General features: G+C 40.9%; 1 protein-coding gene across 1 annotated transcript; it reads left to right on the forward strand.

Moving 5' to 3' along the window:
• The first annotated feature begins 381 nt into the window (after window positions 1-381).
• On the forward strand, window positions 382-11,685 carry adora2b (adenosine A2b receptor). The gene is made up of 3 exons (XM_027178650.2): window positions 382-781; window positions 1,030-1,463; window positions 9,508-11,685. The coding sequence occupies exons 2-3, from the start codon at window positions 1,144-1,146 to the stop codon at window positions 10,238-10,240; spliced, it is 1,053 nt and encodes a 350-aa protein (XP_027034451.1). The 5' UTR covers window positions 382-781; window positions 1,030-1,143; the 3' UTR covers window positions 10,241-11,685.
• Window positions 11,686-14,705: the final 3,020 nt, after the last annotated feature.

The following is a 14,705-nucleotide window of genomic DNA, read 5'->3' on the forward strand; positions in this document are numbered from 1 at the left end:
AAAAAAGAAAAAAAAGGTTTTCATCTGGAAAAATGAAGCGTGTATTACATCTGAAAATAAATCATAAGGGGAAACAATTACCAAATAAATAAACCCTGTGAAAATAATATCAAAATAAATGAATTAGGTTAAAAAAAACTATTTTACAAACACCATGTAAAAAAAAATAATAATAAAGTGCAATCAAATCAAGTATGGAGGAAGAATCCCATGTGCACATAAATGAGTCATAAGTGGAAATAAATGACAAAAAAAAAATCACAGTTTAAAAAAAGAAATAAATGATCAGCGCTGTGGAGGAATAATCACAGCAATAATAAACTGATCTTTATTTCAAATCTAATCATTGAAAATAAATGAATCACAAAGTCTTTATGTCTATGATTACTTAGTGTCCATAACAGCTCGTGACCACGCCCCTTGTCTGACAAGGCCACGCCCCCATGTGATAAAACAGATCACTATGAATTAATTTATATAGTCAGTTGTTCTAAATTCTAGTTATCTGTTCACCTCTTGTCCTCCTAACCATCCGGTGTGTCCAAGTGGGAGTCTTTACAGCACTTTTTCCTCTTATCCCAGCTACTATAGAGTTGTTTGTTGTTATATGTTCAGCGTGTAAAACGTGTAGAGTTACTACAAATTACCACAATAGGCGTGGCCTGGTCCGACGATGGGCGTGGCCATGCGCTGTTATGGGCACCATCTAAAAGCCATGTGTTGGAGTCACATTTCCACAGCGCAGCTGCAGAGGGTTACAGTAGAACTAAAACAAGCGAGGGTAAGTATTCCATCTTTATTCTTTAACTCACTCCTAATTCTTTTTTTTCCCCAGCACGTTATTGTGGTTACTCCTTACTTTTAAATAAACACCATTAAACATCATAGTTTTGCGTGTTTATTCAAACTCCTTGTAAAAAAAAGAAAGAAAGAAAGAAAGAAAGAAAGAAAGAAAGAAAGAAAGAAAGAAAGAAGCTGTGACTTTTAAAGTAAGAAAGTGTTTGTTTGTTGTTCTTTAAATCCACATAGATGGCATTTGACGCACTTGGGTCCTGTTGCATGAGGTGGTGTTTGGCAGCGCGCGCTCCGGTCCGCGCTCTATCCGTGTTCTCGTAGGTGACGCGCGCGTTTCTCCTCGCTGACATGAGTACTTTCTACATCACCGTTGAATTGATCATCGCTGTGCTGTCCATTGTCGGCAACGTGCTGGTGTGCTGGGCTGTCGCCATCAACTCCACTCTGAAAAACGCGACCAACTACTTCTTGGTGTCTCTGGCTGTAGCCGACATTCTGGTCGGGTGCCTCGCCATCCCTTTCGCCATCACCATCAGCATCGGGCTGCCTTGTGACTTCTACGGCTGCCTTTTCCTCGCCTGCTTCGTGCTCGTGCTCACACAAAGCTCAATATTCAGCCTCCTGGCGGTGGCCGTCGACAGATACCTGGCTGTCAAAATTCCTCTGAGGTGAGTGTGAACTTTACAACTTCAGCATTTAGACTTGGAACAAAAACAATGGACTGATCTCTATTTAACTGGGAGTGAAAAGATTAGCAATGACTTTTTAATTAGCTCACTGCTGAGATCTAAGATCTGTGTTGTCACTCAAAGCCTTTAAACCTTTGACCACAAGGATTTAAGCTTGATTAGGGTCAGGCATGTTTGCTGTTCTGATTAACCCACATGTTCTCAACAGCATAAATTTACTTACGCAATAGGGTGAGATTTATTGTGACTGATTTCAGGACCGGTTTCACATCCTACAGAATCACAGACAAAAAAAGCCTGTATGCATGTGCTACAAGGAGCCAAGCATTTCCTCTAATTACTGCCAGACTGTGTCGCGTGTTCAGATGATGAAATGCTGATCGTCTTTTGTGTAAATCTCTGCGTCTGATAGAAAGACCTACGGCGATCAGAGGAACAGTGCTGTAGGCTTCACTAATCAATAGGTTATCAGCACAGTCGTGATGCTGTAACTTCCAGCAGGTCTTTATAAGACCACAGCCGTTTTTAAGACTTTAAGGATTTGAACACAAGGTGACGAACGGTTTAATAAAGACGTGTGATGATGTGTTTATCCGCTTTAATGTGATAAAGACGTGGTGCCACAATCTGTGTGTATCTGTTTGAACCCTGATGTGTGGCTATTCGAGTGTGCTGAGAGTGAGGACTAGAGTGAATTACACACACTGTGCTTAATGAACGTGTGTTAAAGAGACCTCAGTACCATCAGATAAAAGAGCTCTTACAGTGCTGAATGAGAGTCCGGTCTAATGTGTCCTTTAACAGGAACTCCATTCATCTTACACATAACACGGATTTATAGATTATACACCTCTGCAGATTGATTTGGAGACATCAAGCACCAACTGTTCACACCAACCTGCTGTCAAGTGTCAAACTTTCCTTTCAAACCCATTCTAACTGCACAAAATATGATGTTAGTAAAGACATTTTTAAAATGGTATCAACCTGAGCTGGGCTTCATCACTAATGGCTCATCTATTAAAATATGTTATATTCTATAAAATGTGCACCCAGAAAGCATCGCAGTAGCAAGCTGACTCATTTTCATAACTCAACTGAAAGTCACTCATTTACGGTTTGCTGGTCAGGGATGTAGTGGAACACTAGGCATGAGTAGGAACGCATCATTTTATATCACACTTGTTCCGATCTAAAAGAATCATAGCCTGTCCTGGTTGGTACCTTGGCCTTTTTCTTTTTTTTTTTTTTTTTTGGGAGGTGGAAGTAAAACAGAACGGAAAAACAACACCATGCAACCCTAAAATGTTAGTTTTTCCTTTCCATAACAACTGTCAGGCTGGGTACAGAACATGGGTTGCTCATAGTTTCTGTCTGTGTCTAAGTGAAAGTAAACAAGACTTGTGATCTCAGACGAACGACCGAGTGCTCAGTCGAGTGTGTTTCCGCAGCTGCATATGCGTAGGTGAAAGTATAACACCCCGTTGAGTTTAGGTTTCCTTCAGCGTGCTCGTTTGCCTCTTTGGTTTCTGACTCATTGGCTTGTAAGAAGTGCAAATTCTGGGTTTGTTCCCAATCAATATACATGATTTAACGGGAAGCAGACTGTTCCCACCACACACCCTTATGGTTTTCATTGAACAGTAACCACTGTGTGAATTTCACATTCACTAGGCCACCCACTTGTTCGAACACAAAGCCTGGGGTGGTGCGTGGCTGCTTGCCTGGTGTCTAGGGACTGCAACTCTGTAGAACTAATCCGAAGCATGGACTTGCATTCCAATGCTCCTCCATTATTGTACCCAAGGCGAGCTGTAAGGTGGAGGAGGGTTGCTGTGATGTCAGTTTCAGTTGCACAGAATGGTCCTCTCTCATCATTTACCACAACAGCCCAGAGACCGAACAGTCCCAAGGCAATTATTTCATTTCTCTTTCACAGTTTAAGCAGATTTTTCTTGGAATATATCACAAGGTACAAACACACAGAGTTTAATACTTAACACTTTTGTCATGTTACAGTAGAAGAAACATCGATTTCAGTTGCAGTACAAGAAGTTCTGTACAAACTGTACAGCTTTATGACATTTTATAGTTATATTGATGGTTGTTCAACCGCCAGACACAGGGAGGGGATTAAGGACAAAAACAGTGTGTTAGTCTGTTAAACTATACCAGAGAGATGAACACTTTTGATAACGGTGAGGAAGGAATCACACCGACTATAACTTCTCCGTAGGACTTCAGTTGGTTGGAGATCTGATTGACATCATTTTTCTTCTTATCAAACCATGCCCTGTAGGATGGGGGCTGGGTCATGCTGGAAGAGACCACGCCTGAAGTGTTCTCCCAGTCCATATGTGGAGAAGTGGACACAAACCATGACAGTAAAATAAATAAATGTCCCAAACAGTAGACCAGAGAAAGCTCACTGTCAGGGGTTATCAATAATATTAACAATCTCTTGGTTTAGAGCACACATGCACTTAGCCACAGTATGGTGATGGTGTCATCTTGTGTATCGGTAGACCAGTGCCTATGGTAATCAAATTCACATTCAATTTATTTGTATAGCACTTCAAATTGTCTCAAAGCAGCTTTACTTAAAAGAAAGAAATATATTAATAAGAAAAAAAAGCAGAAAGTTTAAAATGAATGTAAAAATATTCATTTAAAATACTAGCTATCCCTATCCTCAATGAGCAAGCCGGAGCTAACGACAGCAAGGAGAAACCTTGAGAGGAACCAGGCACAGAAGGAACCCATCCTCATTTGGGTGACACTGGACAGTAAATAATGTAAATATAAATAAAGTCCTTTCTACAACAGTTTATAATTGAGCTCCTGAGGAACTAATGGGTCATCGCAAACTTTTGAGATCACCATGGACCCAAAATGAATTCCTTCCTGTCAAAGTCTTTAAACGATTGCTGATAAAGACCAGACTGCACAGCTGACTGATGCAACATTGGTTCAAAGAAGGCATGACAGTCTACTGCAGCCCCATCCACAACTTTAAAAATAATCACACCTTCTTAAATGTTGGTGCCAGGGATGACTCATCAGGCAGGGTGGGTGAATGGGTGAGACTAATGCACTGATCCACCACCAGTTTACTTAACCAGAAATTTCCAACCTCATACACTGATGTCTTTTATACAGGCCTAAATGCAGACGTCACATTAGTCACAGTTCCTATTTAAACGCAGCCGATAATGATTGATGATTCAGACAAACCCCCAATAATGAGCCATCCTTCAAAGTAATTTAGATCTTTTCCTCTTGCCATCTTGATCCAGATATGAGACCAGCTGTGGGTGCTCAGCATTTCTATACATGCTCCTGAGCACTGTGTAGAATGATTGATTAACCGTATCACTTTTTTTTCCACAAGTTTCCTGAAAATTCCTTTAAACACCTGTGTATTGTGGGCTGTGTGTTTTTGTCCAAATGCCACTGTTTTTAGAGTAAAGCAGTTAATGCATGCTAAAAAAAAGTCATTAGAACTCACTGGAGGATGTGAGAGACTTATTTGCATATCCCTGGCTTTTTCGTGCTCATTTTCCTATCAAAACATGCTTCATGCACAAGAGAAGTTACTTATGCCAATTTTAAACCAAAAAGAAGCGGGTGCTGGTTCAGAGCTAGTGCTGGTTCAAAGTTGGTTCCACTGGCGAACCTTCTAAGAACCGATTTGCCTTTCCACTGGCTAGAGAGCCGTCACAGCGCCGAGTCTGACGTCACTGAATACGTGTCACGTGTCCCAGCAACTTTAGCGCAGCAGCGGCAAACACAAACACATCAACAATGGCGGATGTTGCTTTACTGTTAATGCTCATGGCTTTGTGAACACACATTGGCATCCAAACACGGCGAATAAAACGTGTACGTGCAGCTCCGTGTAATCTGTATAAACGGAGGTTGTAATCGATAAAGTATATAACGTTATTTTATCATTAACACAGAAAAACGTTAGCCTTAGCATGTAGCTACCTACTATCATGTGTGCTGATAATGTATCATATCGCGGTAAAGTAAAAGTGTATTAAACATTAGTGTACTTAAGGTACGTCATCAAATGCGATAACAGTAGCCCCGCCCACAGCTCCTGACGCAAGCGGTTCTTAAGTCTAGACCAGCAACGTTTTGGTGCTACATAAGAACCACTTTTCCTGGTACAGAGCCGGTGCTTTGGTGGTCAAAACAGAAAGAACTGGTTCTAAATTAGGCTCTGGCTATGAACCAGCACTCAAACTGCCTCTGTGGAAAAGGGGCATTAGAGAAGGTAATGGACCCGAACAAAAGTGTTTGGAATCACTCAATGATCACAGGGGACAACGTTAATCAGAGATTGCTTGTTGGGAACATAGAATAAACTCAGTGTAAGTTTACACGATGGTGACGAGCTGTGACGTGAGCTGGAGAGTCACAAATGTCTGCTCAAAAAGTCACTAGATCCCCCATAAAAGGTCTCTGTTGCCAAGAGCAAGAGTAACTACGCTTTAGTAGCTAGGCTTTAGTAACTGCCAGTACATGTTAATATATAAAGCAGAGAAACCTGAGAATTATTGTATTGTTTAGATCCATTTTGAAGCATCATGTAAACACAATCTAGGTTTCCACAATCTGTCACTTCCCAGCATCTCTCTTACTCTCTTGCCTTTAAGGCTCATTAGCAAGGACATCTGTGCTGACTGGAGAAAGCTTGGAGAAATGGCATGTTGCATTGGCACGATTTCAACAACATTCAGCAAAGTCAAGTAAAAACCTTCCCATAGCTGCACCATTTTTCCCAGAACAAAATAAGTCATAGAAACCACTTAACATAATGCGAACCAGCCATACGTTTTTGAGTCAGAGTCGCATCCTAAGCATGAAAGGGGAGAAGACAGGATTACTGCAGGATGAAAAAAATCTGTTTAACCGATTCAATAATGTTTCTTATGACCGTAAAAAGAAATTGTCAAACATCATGATTTCACTGAGGACATTTAACTGTAACAGCTGACAGTTTCTATCAGATAGAAACCAGATGCAGTAAAACGTTTTGGGAAATCCTGTTTTGTGTCCAGATGAAAATTTGTCTTCAAACACACTGGAATTTCTGAACAAATAAACTAAAGCCATTTGTTTATTGTATTTAAATTATTAGGAAGGGTGTGCACTGAAGCATTCTCATCTACTCAGCCAACAGGACTACAGCGTTTTGGCATTTTTCCCCACGTCACAAAGATTGAAGCTCTGCTACAGACTAGAATTAGAATTAGGAATTAGTTAGAGGACATTAATTAAATGGGAGGGTTTTCTGGGAGTGTTTGTCAGGCCTGTACACCTTATGGACAAATGTTTGTGGACTCCAGACAATACACTTGAAATTGTTCTCCAATTGATTTTAACCTACATTCATCTAGTCTTCCTACTAGATTTTGAGGCGTAGCTGTGGTTATCTGTCCATTTAGCCACACAAGCATTAATGAGCTCAGGGATTGATGTTGAATGACAGCTTGGCCCACAGTCAGCATGCAGTCCAATTTATCCCAAAAGGTGTCCAGCAGGGTGCACAAGGTAAGGTTGAGGATCTTGTTTTCTGCACAGGGACATTTTCTGTCTGGAATAGAATAGTTTTGGCCCCTTAGTTCCAGTGAAGAGAAATCTTAATGCTACAGCATACAGACATTCTATACAATTTCCTACTTTTTGGAAATAAACAAGTGTTATGCTCAGGTGTGGTGTATTTTATGGTGTTATTGCTGAACAGTTCCAGGATCCCCAGTTTTATCGTGATCTTGGGCAGAATTCTGCATGTTCTCACTGAGCCTATGGTTGTGTTCTTCAGATGTTTCTAGATTCTTCACAAAAATCTGTAGGTAGGTGAATTGGCAAGTCTAAATTGCCCCAAAGGTGTGAACAACTGTTTGAATATGAGATAATGGAATTCCAGCCATGGAGATTTTCTGCTGCATGCACTGTGTTCCTGCTATAAGAAGGGATAGGATAGCGCTTGCAGTAAACCTGAAAACCAACTCCAGCACAGAAGCGTTCCAGGGCTTCTTGGAGAACTGCCATCTAAAATGATTCTGCAAGAATGTAGTGGACATGAGCAACATGGTCTATTTCATCTTTAGGTGAATTGGCAAGTCTAAACAGCCCCCAAGTGTGAGAATATGAGATAATGGCATTAAAGCCATGGCGTTTGTCTGCTGTTCCTAGGACAAGGCTCCAGATTCACCAAACCCCTGACTTGTATGAAGCACTGCAATATCATTGCAATATATTTGTCTTGGTATATTAGCACAGTATACTACTACTGTATTTGTGAGGCTATGGTTCTTATTAGTATGGAGTATAAAAAACAAATTAAGGGACGAGTGCTTCACAAAGTAGGATTCTGTTCACAGAGCACATTTTCCTTTACAATCAAAGGCTAACAAAAATGTCATTATCCATGACCTTTAATGGGCTGCACATTTTGGCTTTAAAAGTTCTCTTATTAATGACAGCACTGACCTTTAAGTTTAGCTTTGCAGTGACCCTTTCAATAGTACAGGGTTCAAAATAAAGACTAAATTCGAATGCTTTTAGATCCTACTTAAAGAAAAACTACTTAACCTACTTCAAGAAAAGTCTTAAAGAAATAAAAAGCCCAGAATGGAAATTCATTTTAATAAAAGCTGCAAGCCAAAAGCTTCTGACAGAACAGTAGGCACTCACTGGAGAAGCACATTATGAAATGTGGTCCATCAGAGAAAATGGTACAGTAGCTGTATATCACAAGCATTCAATCCTCCTAAAAGTTAAGCCTTGACTCGAACCAGAAGTGGCAGAAGACGGAGATGGAGTTGTGTGAACAAAGGGAGCTGGGATGATGACTATAATCGTGACACAACTGATGCATCTTCACTCAGATGTGAAGAGAAGAAAAGAAGAAACAGAAAAAACTCCTAACAACCAAGCAGTGAGGTAGAAGAAGGGCTGCAGGATCTAAGTGCAATCACAAGACATTTTAGTATTGACTTGAGCTTGTCTTGAATTTACTGTCGTTTGTAATTGGACTTTTTTAGGTCTTGTTCTTGCTAAATATAGTCGTAGCCCAATTTAAGCTACAAAGTAGGCCAAATAAATGCTTGGCTTTGAAAATAATGTAAAGTGATCTTGACTTAGCCTTTAAGACTCAGGGCAGTCAGAAGGCTTGTATGAACCATTCAAAAAGCAGACATGGAGAGGAATAAAGGCTGGACTGGTGAAGACTGGATTACATACAGTATATGATGTATGCCAGTGATGCAGTCATAGTTCTCAGTGTGGAGCTTCTCTTACTGATAGCACTCTGGACAGTTTCTGTTCTTGGGGAAGAGAAATGCAATGTGCGGATTAGGTGAGACTTGAATAATGCATCCTAATGTGTAATTTACTCCGTCAGAGTGGGCAGGCTTGGCAGGGTCGGAGATGAATTGCCTTGCGCTGAAGAGTTTGGGTCATCACTCTGGTCTCACCTGTGTGTAGGGCCGAGCTCGATTCATCTATGCAAGTGGCGGTGCTACAAAAGGATGGAATAAAACACTTTTGGAAAGACACTTTTTGAACTTTTTTACTTGACGGTTTTTGGTAACAAGGTTAAATCATAATCAGAGAGATTTGATCATTTGCCCGAGGACAGAATAGATACCTGTTTGATTGGCAAGTTGGCAAGACCAGGAGTGGTCATAAAGTACATATTAACCTGTGCTGGCAGACTCATTTCCTCTTTCAGCACATCACAGTTTAATTAGCTCGGTGTGTTTAAACTTACTCTTAAACTCTTTTAGACCAACTGGAAAATATCAAAGTCAAAGTAGTATTGCTTCAGTTAATGCAAATCTACAGTGGTAGCTGTCTACTTTAAAGCTTTCCTGGAATATAGCCAACAGGTATCAGCAGGGGTTTTGTTGTAACTACAGACCTTTCACTCATATCTCTCTCTCTCTCTCTCTCTCTCTCTCTCTCTCTCTCTCTCTCTCTCTCTCTCTCTCTCTCTCTCGCTTTTCAGGTATAAGGAGCTGGTTACAGGGACCCGGGCCAGAAAGATCATTGCTATTTTATGGATTCTATCATTCATCATTGGCCTCATTCCATTTGCAGGCTGGAACAAGAAAGCCAGTGCTTGCAGTAAGCCTGAAAACCAAAGTTCTCACCACCACAACTCCAGCACAGAAGTGTACCAGGGCTTCTTGCAGAGCTGCAGTCTAAAATGCCTCTTCGAGAGTGTAGTGGACATGAGCTACATGGTCTACTTCAACTTTTTTGGTTGCGTACTGCTGCCCTTGGTCATCATGCTAGGCATCTACGTCAAGATTTTCACAGTGGCTCGAAAGCAGCTGCGCCAGATCAAGCTCGGAAGCGTGATGGGCAACGGCGAGAGCCGCCATCACCAGCACCATCGTGGGCTCCTGCAGAGGGAAATCCATGCCGCCAAGTCTCTGTCCATTATTGTAGGCCTCTTCGCCCTGTGCTGGCTTCCTGTGCATGTCCTCAACTGCCTCACCCTCTTTACACAAGTGGCCAAGCCCGACTACATCATGTATGTGGCTATCATGCTCTCACATGCCAACTCAGCAGTCAACCCCATTATCTACGCTTACCGCATCAGGGAATTCAGGAACACCTTCCGGAAAATTCTGGCGCGCCACTTTCTTTGCCGTCGGGAAGAGTTGTTCCTGAGCTCCAATGGAAGCACCAGAAACAGAGAACAGATTACCATGACCATTGATCCTCTGTTATAGGTCATGAGACACTGGAAATGGTATTTTAATTTAATCAAATCTTATTTTTATTGAGCATCATTCAAAATCAGTGGAGCAATGTTTACACACCAGAGAACAACTGCAGGAATGTGGATTGCGTGGTAGTTTATGAGGACTGAAGGGAAGTGTATCGATGACACTTTGAAAGCAGATGTCTCTGGAACTAAAGCAAGGAGCAAAATGCTTCTCATCTAACACTACTTAAGACAGCGGAGATCCAGGAAATATCTCCTCTTCATCCTGACACAAGTAACAAACTCAAACAAACTGAGCTCTTTTTTCCAAGTCTTAAAGCGCAGACATTATATGCCTGTGGACATCTAGACCTGGCTACAGGTGAATCCTGGTAATGGACAGAGACAACAATAAATAAAGGTGGAGGGAGCAATTCCCAGAATGCACCAGAGTGGGAAAATTACTCAGTATTTACTTAAAGTCCATTTTGAAGGAAATGCAACACATTGTGAAGGACAGTGGAACAAAATGCCTGAAAGAAAAATCGAACAGTGTTTAACTATAACAGTCTTTTACAGTGTTGTGCTTAAATATTTTAGACTGTTTTAATAAACCTTTACAATTTAGGTTACTATAGAAAGCTCAGGAAAACCATGTGAGGGGTCCAGGAATTGTCTTAAAGAAATTCACTCATTCAGTCATTGAAAGTTTGGTCTGATCGCCAGTTTTTGAGAGTGTTCTCGCTGTTTAAATGGTTGAATCTTAAAAAAACAGACTAGGTAGATGAAAACAGGGCTAAGCCTGTTAAGCCTGTTTATTTTTGCTAGTCACTTTCTAAGTCATTAGACATCATATTTTATCTCACCAAGACCAAATTTCCAAATGTTGAAAGGGTATTATGTCTCTTTCCCACATACAGTACCAAACCAAGCAGCCTCAGCTGCCCTGGTGTAGGACTTGGGGTTATTGTCCCCATCATGGGTGCGTCACTGAGTGCAAACTGCCCCAAGGGCCCAGTTTGTCATTGAACGTTCAAAGCCTAGAGCAGAGAGTGTCTACTGCACTGAGATTTAAAGTGTGACAGTCGGGCAAAAAGCGTCTGCAGCAAAAAGATTTAAAGGGTCGCCTCTGAGCTGGCAGCCACCTACCTCTTTAACACTGTTCTAACAAAAATACTGTGAAGCTTAGCCACTGTCCTCCACAACTATTTAAAACTATACCATGTGTGTGTAAAAATCTATTCTAGTTAAGTAGAACTATTTACATGTAGACCAATTTAAGGATGTCGTTACAAAGTGAACAGCAAGTGTATATTGATGGCACTGAAAAATGAGTGAAAACCCAAATGTTCTAAAGTTGGCTACGTAAGAAATTTACAAGAACCATACTTTCCCGAAGTGTATTAATCTTCTTATACCACAGCACTATTTTTTTTTTTTATTATTTATTAAAAATGTACATATTGAAAATGTCACCGTTCACCAAGCACACAGTTCCATCCTAAAGCCTTTTCTGCTTGTTGGGAAACTCTATAGCTTTACCTGCCGTCTCACAGTGCTTATGTTAGAGACTCTTTTATATAAATGATTGACCTTGCCGTGCATCTGGCGCTACTGTCTGAGCTTTTCCAGCTGTGGCACAAGGACGATTAGAACACCCCGGGTGGCAAAGAACATTGTTTTACATCTCCTTGTTTTAGTGGGATCAGAGACTTTCATGACAATTCAGTTCATATGATATTGACGTGTCTGCCTCCCTAAAAGATACAAATCGATCTGTTCACAGGATCACTGATACCCCTTTTCCACCAAAAAGAACCGGGTGCTGGTTCAGAGCTAGCGCTGGTGCTGGTTCAAAGTTCCACTGGCAAACCTTCAAAGAACCGGTTTGCCTTTCCATCGGTTAGAGAGCCATCACAGAGCCGAGTCTGACGTCACTGTATACGCGTCACGTGTCCCAGCCACTTTAGCGCAGCAGCGGCAAACACAAACACATCAACAACGGAGGATGTTGCTTTACTGTTAATGCTCATGGCTTTGTGAACATACATTAGCATCCAAACGCGATGAATCCAACATGTACATGCAGCTCCGTGTAATCTGTATAAATCTGTATAATGAGTTGTAATCGAGAAAGTACATAACGTTATTTTATCATTAACACAGAAAAAAGTTAGCCTTAGCATGTAGCTACCTACTATCATGTGTGCTGATAATTGATCGTATTGCGGTAAAGTAAAAGTGTATTAAACATTAGTGTACTTAAGGTACGTCATCAAATGCGCTAACAGTAGCCCCGCCCCCAGCCTCTGACGCAAGAGTTCTTAAGTCTAGACCAGCAACGTTTTGGTGCTACATAAGAACTTTTCCTGGTACAGAGCCGGTGCTTTGGTGGTCGAAACAGAAAGAACTGGTTCTAAATTAGGCTCTGGCTCCGAACCAGCACTCGAACTGCCTCTGTGGAAAAGGGTCATGAGTGATCAGAGACACAGTGTGTGCTTGAGTGATGCACTGACGTTCCTATAAATGATATGACAAACGTATTCTAATATACATCCGTGCGAAGACAGACGAGACAGCGGTAAAAGGCTATATATCGATTAGAAGATGCAGTGAGGCAGGTGAACATGAGCTCTGTAGGTTCTTAACAAAACTCGTTAAGCCTTTAAATCTCTGTTTTATTACTACTCTTAAGGGCTAAACTGCAGGAATGTGCCAAAGTGAATGGACATTCCCTTGGAGACCAATCTGTACTGCACTGTAGGGGTGTTAGCTGACGCTTTACGCGCGTAGGAAATACATCGTGTACTTTTAATAACTTGTTAAAAGCAGAAAATTGACTTGGGGGGGTTGAAAATGCTTCCCGTTCAAATCCTTTTTAGTGAAATTGAGTGTTGATGATCTCCTCCAGCTGGAACAGACCTGTCGCTAGAGAGACAGAAAGCCTTTGAGATAAGTGTGTTTTTAAATGTGCTACAGTGTTCATGCTACACTTACCAGCATACACTGAGGTTCACAATTAATGTTGAGTATTTGTGTTGAAGTGTTATCACAATATAATTGTCAGCTTTATGAAGCAGTCCTGTTATTTAACATTAAATATATGTATGTACGGTGACTTATTTTGTTAATAAAAGCCCTTTATATATAAATATATATTTCAAAAAAAAAATCTTTGATATATCTTTGATCATTTCTTTTCTAATCTTTTATCTGTTTTGGTTAAAGGCAGGGCCTCAGATTTGTGAGAAATGCTTCAGAAAACTGAGACAGGCCGAATGGTAAACAAAAATCAGAACAAAAATAAAAACAAATGTGTAGCCAATGAGCAGCAAGGGGCGTGTCTTGTCAATATGCGGCAGAGAGAGTGTTCAGTGTGCATGTGTGACATTAGCAGAAAGCAGTTTCAACATTGACATGGAGGATAAAAACAAAGAAAGAAAGCGAATAAAGGCTTACGATAAGGCAAGAAGTAGGACGTGTTAATATAGGATCAGCTTTCCAGCGCTGGAGAGAACTGAAGGAGCAGGAAGTTGGCCACATATTCACAGATTGGAGTTTCCCGAGTCAATAACTCCTGAGCTAAACGCTGTTACTACACAAATAACACCTCTTTTCTATCGTAGTAATGTAGAGAGGCAGCTACAACCACGTTTTGTGTAGTAACAGCATTTAGCTCAGGAGTTATTGACTCGGAAAATTCAACTTTACTTAAGACGCCGAGGCACTTTTTTCCTTCTCGATAGGTGAGTAACGTTTGTTTTGCTTTGTTACACAGAACTAATATATGCCTTTGTCCTTTACATGATTATGCTTGTGTGTCATTTTTGCTTGTTTGATTATCTACAATCGTATTGTTTTTCCCTTCAGCTATGATAAAGACACATTTCTTTCCATTAGTTGCCTGGGTTACGTATGTATGTGTGGGCGGAGCTATTAATACAGGGGTGGGACCTATTTGGGTTAGGGGTGTGTTTGTTTTGGTGATTTTATAGGTCAACATTGGCTTTAAGAAGTTTGTATTTTACCCATAATGCCTTTCTACTACCTGCTGACAGCGGCGCCGGGGACTTGCGTAACTGCAGCTAAAAATGTGCAAAGGCTTGTGTGTCCTGGTGGGCTTTGCTCAAACAAACACTCGCATTCCTGCGGACAAAGGTTTCAAAGAGGGGACTGTAAATGAAGTAAAAACATCAAACTAAAATGTGTTTGTTAAAGAATCCAGGAACTGCTGTTAATTAACGTCTCTTAAAATCTCCAGATCCTACACGCATACAAACAGACTGAGTAAAAGTTCCTGGGGAAACATAAAAAAGGCAGAAAGCACAAAATCAAAGGCTAAAAATAGCAAAATGTGAAGCCGAGAACTGAAAGAAGAGACGACTTTTCTGTAAACGCTCTCAGTGAACGGATTCTTTGGCCACTGATTAAATAATTTTCCTCACTTCCTGTCTGGCTCTGAGGTACAAAAGTCTCAATACGACATTAGA

Source organism: Tachysurus fulvidraco, chromosome 26 (genome assembly GCF_022655615.1).
Source record: "Tachysurus fulvidraco isolate hzauxx_2018 chromosome 26, HZAU_PFXX_2.0, whole genome shotgun sequence".
Taxonomy (NCBI): domain Eukaryota; kingdom Metazoa; phylum Chordata; class Actinopteri; order Siluriformes; family Bagridae; genus Tachysurus; species Tachysurus fulvidraco.

Coding starts and splice junctions, on each gene's coding strand:
- adora2b (XM_027178650.2), top strand. CDS start 1,144: ATGAGTACTTTCTACATCACCGTTGAATTGATCATCGCTGTGCTGTCC. Junction 1,464..9,507: donor GCTGTCAAAATTCCTCTGAG/GTGAGTGTGAAC, acceptor CTCGCTTTTCAG/GTATAAGGAGCTGGTTACAG.